The sequence below is a fragment of the Rhinopithecus roxellana genome, chromosome 18 (genome assembly GCF_007565055.1).
Source record: "Rhinopithecus roxellana isolate Shanxi Qingling chromosome 18, ASM756505v1, whole genome shotgun sequence".
Lineage (NCBI taxonomy): Eukaryota > Metazoa > Chordata > Mammalia > Primates > Cercopithecidae > Rhinopithecus > Rhinopithecus roxellana.
In genome coordinates this window covers 4,039,827-4,056,939 of record NC_044566.1, presented here as the reverse complement: position 1 = coordinate 4,056,939, position 17,113 = coordinate 4,039,827, and the positions used below count along the sequence as shown (strand labels likewise).

The 17,113-nt window shown below is 45.1% G+C and overlaps 1 protein-coding gene across 7 annotated transcripts in view; it reads right to left on the bottom strand.

Moving 5' to 3' along the window:
* The window catches only part of ARHGEF7 (Rho guanine nucleotide exchange factor 7), a 180,511-nt gene that overhangs the window by 86,531 nt on the left and 76,867 nt on the right, over window positions 1–17,113 (bottom strand). For 5 of the 7 annotated variants that reach the window (XM_030921998.1, XM_030921995.1, XM_030921994.1 and 2 more), the window contains exons 3-5: window positions 12,991–13,075; window positions 8,776–8,906; window positions 711–912 (exon numbers count right to left, since the gene is read on the bottom strand). In XM_030921998.1, the coding sequence (XP_030777858.1) occupies window positions 711–912; window positions 8,776–8,906; window positions 12,991–13,075 (418 nt within the window). Of the gene's footprint in view, window positions 1–710; window positions 913–8,775; window positions 8,907–12,990; window positions 13,076–15,251; window positions 15,317–17,113 lie in introns of those variants that run through there. The other 2 variants (XM_010384718.1, XM_010384719.2) reach the window with 2 other exon arrangements.

Genomic DNA, 17,113 nt, shown 5'->3' with positions numbered 1-17,113 from the left:
TCCCCAGCAGAATCAGAGGAACTGGAGTATACAACGGTGTTTTTCAACCACAGGGCAGGACGCAAGTTACATACATGATGTCCCCTTGACCAATCCCAGCCCCCGCCTCCGCCACCCACCCACACGCCTCCACAACAGGCACGACAGCCCGGCAGCCACAGCCACGTGCCAAGGATCACTATTCTTTCATAAGAACACAAGCCGAACATCGGAAAGTCGGTGAACAATGTGAACAACTACAAAACATAAGGAAGCAATGCATTTGTAAAATACTATCACTAGTGCGAAGAAAATGACAGAAATCACTTCACTGCACGCCACTGCCAAAAGCACCCATAGTCACAAAAATTAAATCCAGCCTGCGGATCACCAACTCCAAGTCCTGACACTAGCCACCTCCCCCCCCCCCAAAAAAAAAGATCAATTCTATCACAGTAAAACTGCAACAATTAAAGATTTGAGATGTTTCTCTTCACATCTGAAAAATGCCAGGACGAAAGGAAATGCTGCCTGGTAACTACAGAGCCCTTGACGCCAGGGCCCCAATGTGGGGCTGAGGTGAAAATCCATTACATCTAACAAAAAACCGTATCCTAAGACCAGGTCATTTGCACAGGTCCAGCTGGAGAGTAAACGCTATGTCAAGTACATTTACTTCTTTCCGCTCATGGCAAAGAAAAGCCACACACAGGACAGGCTCGGCCACTTACCGCTGGCCTTGACCTCGCGCACGTAGTTGCTGGGGAACCAGCCGGTCCGGCCGTTGAGTGTGCCCTCCCACCAGCCTCCCTCTTCCACACGGGTGACATGGATGACGTCTCCTTTTGAGAAGGAAAGCTCGTCCTCATTGGTCTGCTGGAAGTTAAACTTTGCTCTTACAACCAGTTGATTGTTGCTATTATCGGTCATGTCCTAAAAGGGGAAGGGTGGGAGAAAAATTATACCAAGAACAGTCTACTTCATTATAAAACAGATTATACTTTACTAGTACAAAGGTAGCATAACTGCCCAACAGCAAAAAAACATTTAGAGAAATTTCAGTTTCCTCCCTTCCAGTGCACCATGACCACCACTAGCACCACTCCAACCCCCAGAGAACACCTTCTTCACAGCATTCAAAGGTCCTGGTCTGCCACGGTGACACCTACATAATCAGACACATCTGTGTACATGGAGACAGAGTCACACTGCACATACTTCTCCACAAGTCACAAAAGTTAAGACAACATGGTCATTTCTCTGGCAGTACTTACTGGTGCTTACCTAACACTTCATGTTATGCTATATGACTATAGCATTCATTACGGAACCCACTCTCCATTAGTGGATTTTCAGTTTATTTATTTCCAGTATATTTCCATATACCATATACAATGCTTTCCTTGTATAGACAAGGCCGCATTAAAAATATTTGTATGTCTACCTTTGAATATACCTGTAAACAAACCTATACATTAATTTCTTGTCAGAAGACGTATTACAGTTAACTTTTTAATATATCTTTTTAAATTGTCCTCCAAAAGGTTTCTACAAACTACACCAAGCAACATCCCCACCAACAGTATCTAAAAGTTCTTATTTCGAACTTCCACCAACACTCAATATTACCAAACATTTCTATTTTTGCCAAACTGACAAGAAGAAATAGTACCTCATATTTTAATTTGCATTTTTCTCAAAAATTGTACATATTTTCAGATTTCTGAAAGGTAGAAAGAGGAAGGCAGAGGGGCTGGGGCCTCTTTGATTTCCATCTGCCCTGGACAGAGCTCCGGAGAGGCTGGAGATGCAGAACTACCAAAGGGCACAGCACAGGAGCAAGAAAAGGGCCGCCTGGCAGACCTCAGCCCTGGCCCACTCCACTTCCCTACCACGGACAGTAGGCGAGCCCAGCCCACCTGCAACACAATGTCCCCACGGACTGCACAAAATGTCCAAAGCTCCAGGGAGCACCAGTGACATCAGCAGAGAGTCCAGGCCTCTACCCCACCAGGTGGCAGCAGGCGATTCCATCTGCCCACACCGGCTTCTCCCTGCCCTCCACCCAGCCATAGGGAAGGCCTGAGACCACCCATACTTCTTAACATACAGCCCCCGCTCTACCACTAGCAGGCCCATCATCAGCCCCCCATCCAGCAACACTCATTCCCAGGTACTTGTGGGAAATAAGAGAACTTCAAAGACTGGTATCAGTCTCAGAAGCTGAGTCTAAGAGGGCAGAGCTGAAAAGCAGGGTAAGAAACGGGGCTCAGAATATCCCAAATTTGGCAAAAGACATAAATATACCAATCCAGGAATCTGTGTGAACCCCAAATAGTATAAACTTAAAGAAATTCAAACCAACTCATACCATAATTAAACTTATGAAAACTAAAGACAAAAAACTGATTAATAAAACAGACATCTACAGATACACAAATCTCAAAAATTTACCTCCCATGTACCCCTTTCTCAAGGAGTTAAAAAGGTGCTTCTCCAAAACAGGGGGATTAACCAGCAAAAAAACTGAGAGAAAGAGGCAGAGGAGAGCTACACAGTCAGGGGGAGTGTCCCAGGTGACAACGCAAGGCGGCTCAGAGGCAGCAGCTGTGCGGCCAGCCTGGCTCACAACCAAGGGAGTTTAAAGTACGGCACAGGCTCCAAGAGTGTTAATCAGGAAGAGAAGACAAAAAAATAACGCGTTTGAATGTCAAAGAGACCCTTAGAAATATGCAAAGGACTAGATCTGCAACCTGCAAAAAGTACACAGAAAACCAAAGAAATGAGAATTACTAATTCTCAGAAACAAAACGTTCTGGGTAAGAACAGCCATAGCATACAATGTGGCTCTGCTCTGAACAGCACTCGCCTCGTCATGTTACCCTGAACACGGATCTCAGTGAAAGCATGGTGGAACTCAGCCATGGGGACGACGGGCCTAGGCATTTATGCAGGAAAGGGGGCCAGGGGAGGAAAACAGCACCAGCCCCTCTTTCTCTGTGGGAATCCACATTGATATCACTTCAAATTAAGAAAAAAAGGGGGCACTTTATTTAGAGACACATAGGCAAATACCTACAAAAAACCAACAGAGGAGCAAGACAGCCAAACAGAATCGTCCAACAAGGTCGCCCCCTCAGCCCCACAGGACACCACACTAACAACTATCCACGTCAGAAAGCACTTCATAAGAACCAGCACTCAGAAGTCACGGCTGCTGGAGGGGACGGACGCCCCCAGTTACTCTGATACGATTACTACACCTTGTATGCCTGTATCAAGACAGCTTGCGTACCTCATAAACATGTATGTACTATGTACCATAAAAATGAACAAAAAAGAACCAGAGGAAAAAATTAAAAGTGGCCGTCTCTACTGTGTTTTTTCCTAATAGCAGGTTTCAGAGAATTACTTGACTTTAAACTAAGTGCATGTATAAATCACTGAAAAAAACATTTTTAAAAGGTAAAGCATCAAAGAGGTCACAACAGATCCTCAGTAAGGAGTAGCTGTAATATTCCAAAAATATTTAATACTTATCTATTTAAATGTGTTTACAGATTAATTATAAATATATATTTAATAATTCAAATTTGTAAGTGAAATATTTAATGCATTTTTCATATTTAATCAAGAAGTCTCTCTTCACTGTTTGGCAACAAAAGCGCCAGCAAACAATTACCAGCACAGACACAAAGCTCTCTGGGCCCTGTGACCAAGAAGGGGCAGGATCAAGTTTGCCACTGCAACTGAAGCTCCCATCCAGAAACTGTCACGTGCTGCTTGCTCTTGTGCGGTGAAACGTGACCTGAGTTCACTGTGCTATGTAAAGTTCTCTTTTTGCAAACCACCATCTCCACTCACCAGCTGTCTGCTGTGATCGCCACCACACTCTCCTGTGAGTAATCCAACCTCACCTGGGCACGCTGGTCTTGTGGAAAACAGGCTCACAGTGCACGCAGCCTGGTGATCAGCTCCAACACCAGAACACAACTGTGGTGAGCAAAGCAACACAGGCGCAGCAGGCCCCTCCCTAGGTCAGGTGCCCGGGGGCACCCTTGGCCAGCCCTGAGGCTCCAGCCAGCACCAGGGCTGAGGCCAGCGCGGGCCTGAATGGAAGCAGGGGGGAGATGAGGTATGATTAAGAGGCAGCGGCGTTCCACCTCACAGTCATGAGTGTGCAAATGCAGGCATGCTCTACACTCAAGGCACGGATGACAGTCATGAGTGTGCAAATGCAGGCACGCTGTACACTCAAGGCAGGGATGAGGGAGGCACCTCTACCGACATTACTTCAGCAAAGCAACACCCCAGAAAGGAAGGGTGGCGTCTAAGAGAGGGGAGAATCCAAGGAAAGGTACAGGGGGCAGGCAGCCATTTCAGATCCAGGTATCCAGGTGAAACGTCCCAATACAACATACCTCCATTCTTTGGCAGTCATTACGCTGAAGGACATGTGGGCTCTGTAATATTCTTTCTGCCTATTACTCTCAAGACAGATTGCTTAGAACATGCCAACAAGTGCTCCATCAGGGCGCAAGATGCATGGGACAGGCTGGGAAAGGGTGTCCTAGAAAAGGCTATATTCCAACTACACACTCTATACTACCAAGTTCAGCCTAAAATCACGGCAGCTGAGTGAGGGCTCCGTTCAGTGCCAATAGTGTTACAGGAAGCTGGAAGAGACGTATTTCATCACTATTTTATCATTGAGGGGATTTTTCCCCCTTTTTTAAAAAGTTCTCCGAAACTGTAGCTTGTCACCTGTCTGGACTCAACATGACACTTAAAGGAGTCTAAACCATTCAGTTGAGAAAAACAAGGCAGTTGTAAAAAAAAAAAAAAAAACAGATATGCCACAGAATCCCATTGCTAAAAAATACAAAAATGGATAAAACTCATCTTTACCATTACCTGTCTATCAGGACAGCAGATACCTTGGGGAACGTGAGCCCCATCGAGGAGTTGGAAGCTGGTCATGCTCTGCCTCCTCATCTGGGTGCTGCTTACACAGGAATGTTCCATGTATAAAATTTCATCATGCGGCCGGGCGCGGTGGCTCAAGCCTGTAATCCCAGCACTCTGGGAGGCCGAGACGGGCGGATCACGAGGTCAGGAGATCGAGACCATCCTGGCTAACACGATGAAACCCCATCTCTACTAAAAAACACAAAAAACTAGCCCGGCGAGGTGGCAGACGCCTGTAGTCCCAGCTACTCGGGAGGCTGAGGCAGGAGAATGGCGGAAACCCGGGAGGCGGCGCTTGCAGTGAGCTGAGATCCGGCCACTGCACCCCAGCCTGGGCGACAGAGCGAGACTCCGTCTCAAAAAAAAAAAAAAAATTTCATCATGCAGTACATCACGCTGTATGCACACAACACATGAACTGTTTTTCTATGGATATTACATGTCAACAAAAGTTAACTGGAGAGAAGTGAAGACAGTTCCCCACTGCCCTAACCCAAAGGAAAGAGAGACCCCATCCAGGCACACGACCTGGCCGGGTACGGTCATCTATGCCCACCATGCTCCTTAACGGCCTCTTTCTGACGCCTAGAGCCAAAGCACCACCCATCAGTATCTTGCATCTTAATCAGCTGTTTACTTTATTGTATCCCATGTTCTGAAATTATCCTAACAATCCAAAACCAGGACACTCTGGAGTGCTGCTTCACGCCAACTCTACCCTCTCCTCCACTCTCTAAGAGCACCTGTCATTTCCTTCACAGAAGGAGAAATGTTTGTCAAAGGACTGAGACAATTTTCACTCCAACTTTACTATTTCTGAGTGCCATGATCTTGTGTAAATATCATCTCTAAGCTTCAGCTTCCTCATAATATGTCAACCAATGTAAGATGCCAAAAATTAGACAATGTCTTTATATTCCACCAAATACTGTCAATTAAATTACGGCATACCATCAACTATAAGATGCACATACTTCCAGATGTGTTAAAATGACTTAAAAAGAGAAGTCTTCGAACTGACAAAATATGGTATATGAAAATATTTAACAATGTGTACAATACATTTGGATATAACTTCTTGCATGTCTTGGAAACACACTCAGTGACTGGTCCGAAGCCAAGGTTACCTGCCAGCATCAGGACTGTGCCAGACGTCCAGGTCCCTGGTTTCCAGAAGCAGAAGAAGCACTTTAAGAAATCAAGTCACCTCTCCCAGAAATGAAGGATGATGGGGACAATCACCTCACAAACGCCATCCCCAAACTCTCAGAACAGCATTCAGCACTCAGGGCTGTACCTATCAGCAGCCAGCAGCTGAAGACTAAAAAGCACAGCAGAGACACCAGGAATTCCAGCGGTGTCGATCAAAGTTCTTAAGAGTGAAGTACGAACTCATGCCTTATCTGTGAGGAAAACCATACCTCAATCTAAAGCTGGCGCCTACCACATTTTTCACCACCGAGGCCCATCACAGAGCCGAACTGGATAAAGAGCTCGATTTAGCTCAGCCTCTGGAAGTGGGTAAGAACTCTCCCGAGTGTTCTTTCCTTGGAATGGTGGAGAAGCACTGCAGACAAGTGAAAACCTCCACTGCAATGCAAAGCAGTAAACACAACATCAAACTGTTCACGCCTGCTTATATATCCCGAGGCAGGAAATCTGTCCTGGGGCAGGGGGCTGACGGTTTCACAGATGAGAAAAACAAGCTTATAAAAACAACCAACAACTGCAGTGGTGGCTGGAGGACACATTCTTACACTGAAAGGGAGGCAGGTAATGAAGGAGCAACACAAGAGCAAAGGGGAGTAAACAGCCTCAGCCCCTCAGAACACAGATCCTCGTCTGGGGCATGGAAGCGTCCTACGCAATCTCAAAGCTGAGGTTTAATAGGATCTCAAAACTGACATTCAAGAAACTGCAAGTTGCCTTTTCGCTTAACTTTTTAACATGGAAATATTCAAATGCACACAAAAGGAGAGAGTGACAGGTGGCCCTCCATGCATCCACCGCCCAGCTTCAAAAGAATGTTTGGCCATTCTTGTTTCAAGATAAGTTTTTAATTTTTAATCCAAGGAAACTACCTCAAAGTGCTATTGATAAACTACACACAGAAAAACCTAAGGGTAAAGAAACACTCATTCTTACCTAGCATGGCTGAGAGAGGTCTTGGCACGTTCCATCAAAGAGAAAGCAGCTCACTAGCACCCAATCAAAACATCAATCAGCCCCAAAAAGACTTCACACAGGTCAGAGAGCGCAAGTCTTGACTTCTAGCATAATGAAATTTCTGCAGCTAATGAAAAATTAATCCTGTACTTATTATGATCTCAGTAAGATTACCAACATTACACCTAACTTTATTTTACTTAAAATTATACATTTGTAATCCAGTCCTCTACTCAAAAAGAAAAAAAAATCAGATGAAAATTGCCACCGGTGAACGGGTGAGACAGCAAATCACGGCTTTACCCAAGGCGTGCTGATATCTCTCATAGTTTTCCTCATGTATTTTACAGAGCTAATTTCAAGTGTGTTTAGAGTGGTTTGTTTAGTTCTCCTTAACTTGGAATTCTAATGCTCCCAATGGTAGTCCACAGAATTCCTCCAGTGCAGACTCCTGCAAAGCAAGAAACAACAACAGCCAGGCCTCGTGGGGCCGCTGTGAGGACTGCAGCACTCAGGCCACGCAGCCCACCGCCCACCGCGCCTGGAGCAGTCAGACCCCTCAGGGGTCCTCTAAGAGGAGACACAGCAATGATAGCGAGTTTGAGGTCAAAAAGTTCAGAAACATAAAAATCACATTCCTTGCGTACCTTTCCATTTTTAACACACGCTTCATAAACCACTCTAATTTATTTCCCTCTACAAAACACGACTCTATCTAAACTAATTGTTATTTCTTGAGGACCGCCACCAGCTTACTTAGCAATATTCCCGTGTTAAGGCACAGGAAAATCCATGGACCCTTAATGACTCTAGAATAGGGTTCTCTCTAGACTCACTTTACATGATCACTATGTTTCCAACAAAGTAATGTACTAAGATGTCGCGAGAAGGCAGTGGTATCCCCAGCAGCCAATCAAAGTCACTGCCCGCCAGCCTGCAGCTCAGAGAAGGGTGCAGGACTACAGAGTAGCAGCCCTGGCTCTGCCCCAACACTCTCCAGGCAGCCCAGCCCTGCTTTAAGGGCTTGAATTTCTCATTTTCAGCTTCACTATTACATTCCGTGGGTCTTACTCACAGTCTGTATCCTGAGCATTTATAAAAGAGTATTTTTTCACTCTCCACGACAACTGTTCAATCATCTAAGTTTCTTTCTCCGCATCCCAATCAGCCATTCTAAGGGATTCCCTCCTCTATAAACTAAATCTTGCCTTAGTTTTAAAAAGCACACTAAGCCATGCTTTCATGAAGAGTAAAAAAAAAGTCAGATTCTTTAGTTTTAACCATCTCTTCTTTACAGAGCTGAGTATTTCTACATATATATTTCTTATTCTCATATTTCTGTACATGTGCATAGCTGATAATGCCATGCAAGTGACAAGGGATGTATTTTAAAGCACGCATCACTCCAGATAGCGAGCCATGAGTCTTGCAATACAACCTAAAAACAAGTACGTTTCTCAAAAGCACTCATTAGGCACAATATCTGGATAATCTGGTAATGAGCGAATGTCAAACCCGATTACAGGAGCAGCAGAGGCAAAGTCCAGCTAACTTCACCCTGTTTAACACCATTAATGGAGGCTTATGTATCTTTCCAGATATATCCATACACACTCATATCCTTCCCAAACATATTTAAGTAACAAAATCTCTCAAACTTACCAAACTCCGATACTGGCCCTGGAACAGTTTTGAAGTCCGAGTGTGCAAAGACTGTGATCCAAGGGAGTCAAAAGACTTTATGCGGTGAGACGAGGGCCGGGCACACACGGAGTCACTCCCCAGCCCGATGTCTGCAAAGGGCATGCACACAGAAAAAGAGAGCTGAGAGCGCCTGATACCACGCACCCACACTACACACTAGACTTTAAAACTAGGGCAGCACAGAGGGACACACCAAAAGACCACAACAAAGCAGCCCATTTATGCAGAAAACAAAGAACAAATTCTTTGCTACATAAATGACTTGCATTCATTCCCCAACTACCTTTCCAGAAATTATCTGGAGATAACTATTAATCAGTTCTTCTCTAGTAAAATTTTCAAAAGTTTGTGAAATGTATTATAACTTAAGATTTTCCCGTCACCTGGAAAAAAAAAAAGCCTCTCAAATTCGATTATGGAGCAGAGAACAACCAAGTACTGATTCTCCAACGCACTACCACCACGTGCCCACTTTTCCGGGACGATGTGTCATGCAATAAGCAACAGAAGGAAAAGATTTATTTAAAAGAGAAAATCTCGCTGTATTTTTCAGCCAGAGAGAACCTTCTGAGGATTATTTCCCCAACACTAAGGCAGCACAGGCTCTACTCACCTCATGAAGTCGTTGACAGAATCAAAGTAAACAGATATTAAGAGGCTTAGTTCTATTCTCTGGATCGCCCTTCGTAAGACACTCCACATAGGCCAACCAACAAATAATAGCAACTTATTCTTAAAAGTGACTCAATTAAAAAAAAAGAGAGAGAGACAGAGAGAACAAGGCTGTGAAAAAGTTTGCTGGGAAAATTGCTGTTTTGAGAGGCACGTGCCCAGCCATGTCCTAAATTCCAGGGAGCCTTCCCTGAAAGCAAGCCTAAGTCTCCAGGTCCCAGCTTCCTCGCAGGTGTTTGGATTAGCTTACACAGTATCTGATAAAATTCTGAATTAAACTGTCAACATCTAAAAGTCTGAAGGTATTAGCAAAAACCCAGATTCCCCACTGCTCTTGACACATTTAGGATGTGGCCACACCAGGTCTATATCCCCTCAGGTAAAGTGGCTCAGAGCTGGGCAGGGGCTGTTCTGAGAGGACCCAGCACCCACACCCTTCCATCCAGCTCCTCCCTTCACGCCACCTGCCTGACCCCACAGACGTGGGCTTGCTATCCCAATGGTCTTAAATTCTTCTCAGGTCACCCATGCACCCTACACTTCCCAGGACCTGCTGAGGGCAGGTTATGAGTAATCTCTACAGAGCACGTTCTACTTGAGAACACAGGGGTCTCAGGCAACCTGCAGCACAAAACCAGCTAAAAGGGCATTTCCAGCAAATTCTATAGGGCTCCCTGCCATGGGCTGCAGCGCTCTGCTGGCCCCAGCCTTTCAGGAAATTCTCATATGAGGAGGGCATCCTGAAGACATTCTGTACTTCCCCATCACCAGGCTTTCTTCTATCCAATTAAAACGCCAGTTACAGTCAAGTAAATGCCTTCAGAACACATATGGTTTTAAGTGACAGAAGCAGAAAGACAAGGATAAAGACATCTTCCTAAGAATGTCCACAGTAACTGTGGTTGCTGCAGCCGTCTTACTGTTCGCCAATCAAGGAAAGTTGAAATCTAGAAAGATACAAGGCCAGGCACGGTGGCTCACGCCTGTAATCCCAGCACGTTGGGAAGCCGAGGCAGGCGGATCACCTGAGGCTGGGAGTTCCAGACCAGCCTGACCAATATGGAGAAACCCCGTCTCTACTAAAAATACAAAATTAGCCGGGTGTGGTGGTGTGTGCCTGTAATCCCAGGAGGCGGAGGTTGCGGTGAGCCAAGATCGCGCCATTCCAGCCTGGGCAACAAGAGCGAAACTCTGTCTCAAAAAGAAAAGAAAAGATACGGGCATTGCCTCCCCACTAACTTCAAAAACAAAAACAAAGGGCAAACAGAAAAGCAAAACATTCCTTCCATCTAGGAGGGGTCATTCCTGTAGTTTAAAAGCTTAAAGGTTTATCTGATAACTTCCAAATTGGTCTTTGTAAAGAACAAAGCTATTTTACATCCAACACATAGCCAATGACACCCAAGAACATATACGAAATACATTTTCCTAAGGTAGAGGTAAAAACCAACAGCCTGAGAGTCATCGGTTTCTGACTTCTCTTATTTACTTGTAAATCCTACCATCTCAAACCTTGAAAGTTGACCATCCCAAGACTGAGTGGGCAAATTAAAGCCATCTTCTAAAGCCACTTCTTTCTAATGAGCACCCCCACTTACAAGGAAGGCAGAGAAAACATCTACAGTGAAATTCAAAGTTACTATCTTCTGCTGCTGTGAGCAGCCTCTAGAAAAGTATTCAATGGGAGCAGAGTCAAACTAAGGATTACTTGTAGATTTTACATATCTGTGGTATTGCCCTAGCTGCCACAGAGACCCACGTTAATTATAAGGCACATCATTGAGGCCAGGCATGGTGGCACACACCTGTCATCACAGCACTTTGGGAGGCCAAGGCGGGCAGATAGCTTGAACTCAGGAGTTTAAGACCAGCCTGGGCAACACAGCAAAATCCCATCTCTACAAAATATGCACAAATTAGCCAGGCACAGAGGCACACACCTGCAGACCCAGCTGCTGAGGAGGCTGAGGCTTCAGTGAGCTGAGATTACACACTGTGTTCCAGCCTGGACAACAGAGCAAGACCCTGTCTCCATAAAAAGTCATTCAAAACTCTGAGGCATGGATGAATATGAGTTTGCAGGCAGATCCCCCATGTGGTCAGGACACATGAATACGCCACTTCTGTACATCATCTGTTGCAGTGTTTCCTGTATTACATTCCAGTGATCTACTGTAAACGTATGTCCTTTTCTATGTCATTCGTAACTTTAGATAAGTGCACTGTTTGTTCATATTAAAAGAATCATTTTTAGATTGTAGAGACAGAGAAGGCATTAAATAATGTGACAATTCTCATTAGTTATATCCATCTTCATAATTCTGCCATGTAAATTTTTGTTTCCTAGATGCTTTCATCTGAACAGCCCTTTAAACCTCAGAAGTCAAGCTGTGAACACGCAGCCACAGCCACATCTCTGCCTGGGGTCTGCCCCTGCTCCCAGGGATGGGGGCCAGTGCCTCCCGCCAGGGCACCAGCAGCAGCAGCAGCTTCCAGACAATAGTCAGAGCACACATGTGCTGGGAGGCAGCACCAAGGACAGTCCCTGCACCACCGATGAAGCCTCCCACAGCCAGGAACTGCAGCCCAAAAGCGTTCATAACCCCAGTCTCTCCTCGGTGTGTAGTGAGGCAAATACACCCCCTCTGAAGGGCCAGACCAAACCGGGAAGTGACCCTGACAAAATAAACTCAAGAGGTTTCTGTTTGAAAAGGACATGTCACTTTCCCCCACAAATCTGATATTTAACATCCGTGAAGTTAAAAAAAAAAAAAGTTACTCTAATTAAACAAAAAAGCAACTAAAAAGTTCCTTCCTTTTGAGCCACACAGAGATCCAAGAAAGAGCTCCTCGGGGCTCGTGGAGCATTTCCTCTGGGGACCTTGACATCATGGACAACATGCACCCTCCCTCAGAGGACCCTGTCTGAACAACTCCTGTCTTTGCTGTGGCCCATGAGAGAGGCACACCATGTCCCCAAAACCTCCTCTCCACTTCAGTACTAACAGGGGCTAGGAACACACACGATGTACCTGGGTGCCATAGCCCTCAGGAGCCCTGGACAGGTGGTGTGGACTTTACAGGCCAATCCACGAGCCACTCCCGTATCATGGTCACAGCTCAAAATTTCTGCTCACTAGACACAAACTTTAATCAGCATACACTCAATAAAAACTCAGAGAAAGGTGCTTCTAGCTCCAAGACAGCCCATGAGCCATCCCATTGGAACTAGACACTGTTCTCCTGCTATACCTTCAGGTGAGAAATCTCTCCATCCACAAAAAGGAAAACACCTGATACATACCAGAACATTTAAAGAAGATTCTGTTCTAACAAGGAAAATAAAATATCACAGCAAAAGGAACAATCAAAATGTAACGCAACAAAAGCTTATTTTGTAAATTCAGTAACACTCCCCTGGCCTTGGTAAAACAAGAAAACCAAAGGTGTCAGCCCGTATGTCTTCCCACCCCCTCGAGTTCAATAAAAAAAGAGTCTTACCTGCTGTTACTTTATTTAGAGTCACTAAGGAACTGAGGACCTTGTTAAAATTCTGCCCCTGATACAAATCATTTGCATCAAACGTCTGAAAGGAAAAATTAAACAAGCAAAATTAGTAGAGTCTTACGTTGGGTGCAGGATGAACTAAGTTCTCCCAGCAACGCGAAGACGATGCTCAGCCTGAAATCCTAAGGAGACCACACAACCTGCGACAGGGAGACCAGCACGCTCAGTCTCTCAGTCCTGGGCTAAGAATCCAATCAGAACCCTCTTACTTACGCGCAGGGTCCCCCCCTCGGCATTAGGCCAATTCCCTACCCAACACCCGCCCCTGCCCCTCTTTACACGCTGGAGTGTGAGCTCATTCACGGGGCCGGGGAGGGGGCGGGGGGGCGGCGGGAGAGGCAGCAGGCTGATGGCATTCAGCAAGCAAGCAGAGGTGCTTGCTCAATCCTCCTCTCCTTAGATTAACACAGAGGCCCCAGGCAGGGCGTGCTACAGAAGTTCTTTCCTAGACACAGAAAAGGGAAAATGACAGCCAATTCCAAAGCTATAGCAGCAAAAGAAAATGCAGACATCAGAGAGCAGAGTGGATATGAGGGAAAAAGGAGGAAAGACAGGAGAAGCAGATCCCAGATAGGAAAGGGGTAGGGACAAGAGAACACCACCACCCTCAGAGCTCTGAGGCCAGGACCAGGCAAGCCCACAACCGCGTCCCCTCCAATCCAGGGCTATCTAGAGCCCTGGGACCATGATGGAGCTGGTCACGTTGCCACTGGCAGGCACTTCCCACCACTCATTTTGGAGCTTGGAAAGGTAAAGCACATTGGTTTGCCTACGTATGTGGCAACTAGAGTCTAGAACGCGTGTGCACACACACAGCCATGTCAAAATAAACACAGCTCTCAGGTACTGCTCAAAGACCACATATGGCTTCTGGTCACCAAATAACCTCAAGCAAAAATAAATTTAACAGTCAAATCATCCACAACTATATTCCAGAAAAATTAAGAAAAAATTTCTTTCAGAGGTGCAAATAACAGAAAGATGTATTTAAATAGCAAAACGTGTATCCTGTTGCCCTATGTCCTGAGATTACCGGAAATGAGCATCAGTGGACAAGGGCCCCACCTTCTCTCCAGGGCTATCCTCTCCTCCTGTCAGTCCTGCCCTCTCCCCACACCTCTAGCAGCCCCTGCCAGAAGCCCCACTTCTCCTCTTCCTGCCTTCGGTCCCCTCCCTTTCCTGGCTAATCCTTATTCATCTTGCTTCCTGACAGAGCCCTGCCTTGACAGCCTTGCTGCCCCCACCACACCCGGTCAGGTCCCCAGCCAGGCTCCCTCAGAACATGTGTCATGATAATTTGATGGTGGATGTCTACAGGCCTTCCCAGACTAAAAAAGCTGCAGTGGCAGATTGTACATCTCCCAACACCCAGCACAGAGGCTGGTACACAGTTAGAAGGCATCCGAATGGAGACGTGCACCAGCATCCAAACAGCCACCCACCCTGCAGGCGCTGCATGCTGCTGTAATGAAGCTCACGCCAAGAGAAGCTAAGAAAAGTGACACCAAATGTGAAAAAGTCCTGCTGTATTATTCAAAATTCATCTTCAGCTAAAGGCCTTCTGTCTATAATTTTTCAAATAAGTAAAAATAGTCATGAGATGTTTAAACATAAAAAAAGAAAAACCAGACTTGGAAAAACTACCTCAGGAGAAAAAGCCATCAAATCACTAAGAGAGTCAAGAAAGGAGCTGAAAACCAGAGGTCACTTTCTTGAAGTTCACAAGGAAATACCGAAAGGAACCACAAAACGTAAAAGGAAAGCTGTGAACACATTTAAGCATTCTATGTGCTTACCGATGCCATTTCTAACAAAGCACAAAATGTAACTGATTTCATGAAGCTAAATCCTTTCTTTAAAAAACAGTCCTTAGAACAGAAAGTCTTTAGAATCATCTTTAATACAGAATACATTTGTTGTAATATTATTTAAGTAGAAATCCCAACTCAAATGAGAGCAGCATCTACGCTGACATAACCATCTATAACAAATACGGGTTAAGCTGCATTTTTAAAAAGGAATTAAATTTTAGGCCTCAGCTTCCTTATATGCAAAACATAAAATTTCTCTTCACCATAAAATGTTTAAATAGGAGATCTGAATGTCTTTCAGCTCTACAGATCTAATCTTAGAGCTCGGAAAATTCAAGTCATGGTATACTGCAAAAAGAAATACATACATAAATTTCTACTAACCTTCATAGTGGCAAGGCAGCAAGTCACAAAACCCAGAACAACAGGATGTGAAAAACGTGAAGTTTCCTGTTATTCCAGAACTATATATCTTTCTTACTTGGATACCAGGAAGCATCTGATTGGCTGAAATTGCCCACCAATGGGCTTCAATATGACATCAGAGCTTAAGTGAATCCACACACCACACTTCTCAACAGGAAGCTAGACAATGAGATGAGGCAAATCCCTACCCCTGAGAGGGGGAAAATGCACATTCCCAGCCAATAGAATGTTTCGATTGAAGTGCTTCTCTAGAGAAAGATAACAGACTATTTCCTAAAATAGAAATCTATTCAACAAAAAACAAACAGAAAAATCTGAGTACAGAGAAATTTTGTACTATGGGAATAAGAGGGAAGTCTCAGAACTTTTGTAGAAATCTCTCCCCAAAAAGTAAATCAGTGTGTCTATAGGAATTACCATGACATTTAACACACTAGATTGTCCCTCTAGGGTTATTAAGGCAAGTGTCTTAGACAGGATTCATTCATTCCCCACCACGACTTGCTGGGTGCTTTAGCAGTATTTCCACTCTTGGCAAGGCAAGGAGCAGCAGGATGGAAGGAAGTGCAAACCATATTCCATTGTCTCCAGGCCTCCTTTTGGAAGCCTCAGCCTCAGGAGCTGCAGTTCTCAGCAGGAGCTGCACATTAAGACCTCCTGGGGGGGCTGTAAAAGGGCAGGATACTCCAGCAGTGCTCTGGAGAGACTCAGACATCAAAATGCCAACCCTCTTCAAGTGACTCTAACACACAGCCAAGGGTGAGAGGCGTTCCTGGTGAGGTAAGGAAGGTCATTAGGAATCCTGCCCAGCAGAAGGCTCAACGCCAGCACAGGCACACTTCCTGCCACCTGGACCACCTCGCACAGGCACCATGCTAGGGAAGAGGGTGGCTGCACAGACACGCTTCGCCCCAAAATACGCGTTAGGATCTATCCATTTGGAAAAATATATTTCAAACACTCACACTTACCTTTTCATTAAGTGAATTAAATGTGCAGCAGAATGATCCCATATTCCTAAAATGAAATCATCCTACCAGTTTTCCACCAGAAAATTAACATTAGAATTACTTAGTTTATTTTTGATCTTTTACTCTCAATAGAAATTACATAATGAAATACAATACCAAATCAGGGATAAAAGAAGCCCAGAGTATTCAAACAAGGACAGAAAAATACCTTCTTAAAAGGGGAGTGGAGAGGGGAGTTCCCACGGTCCCCAACACTAAATGGCACAACACAAGGCAGCACGTTGTGGGAAGGAGGCCGCAGCGCTGGAAGAAGGAAGAGCGCTGGGTCTATGGAGTAGAGCCTCCCTGACCACCTGCTTCCTACAGCCCTGCACTGGGCCCCTCAGGCCTCAGACTTCTCATCTTCACCAGGGAAAGGGGAACACGCTTGAGGACAGGAAGCAGCAACTGGAATGCCCCACGCCTTCAGAAAGAAAAGGGCACAGCAAATCTCGCTTATCAAAACAGACCTACAGATAACTCCATTCTGCCAAGGAAAACTCTCACTTTTAAAAAATTCAAAATAACCACAAGAAAAAGCCCACCGAACAGGGAGAAGAATCATCTACATTACTTACAGGTCAACCCTCTCATTTAGAGATAAAAATGAAGCCCTCAAGTACAATGACTTTCTCAACTCTATTCTCACAGAGTATGTTTGCTGGACCTCATTTCTCTTGCAATGCTTTGCAGAAATTGCTTCTTAGGAAGCTGAATTGTAGCTGGCACTGTTTAGGAAAATTATCTTGCCTTCTATGAAATACACAGGCCATATATAAAGCAATTTGTGCATAAAATAGAACGGCCAGA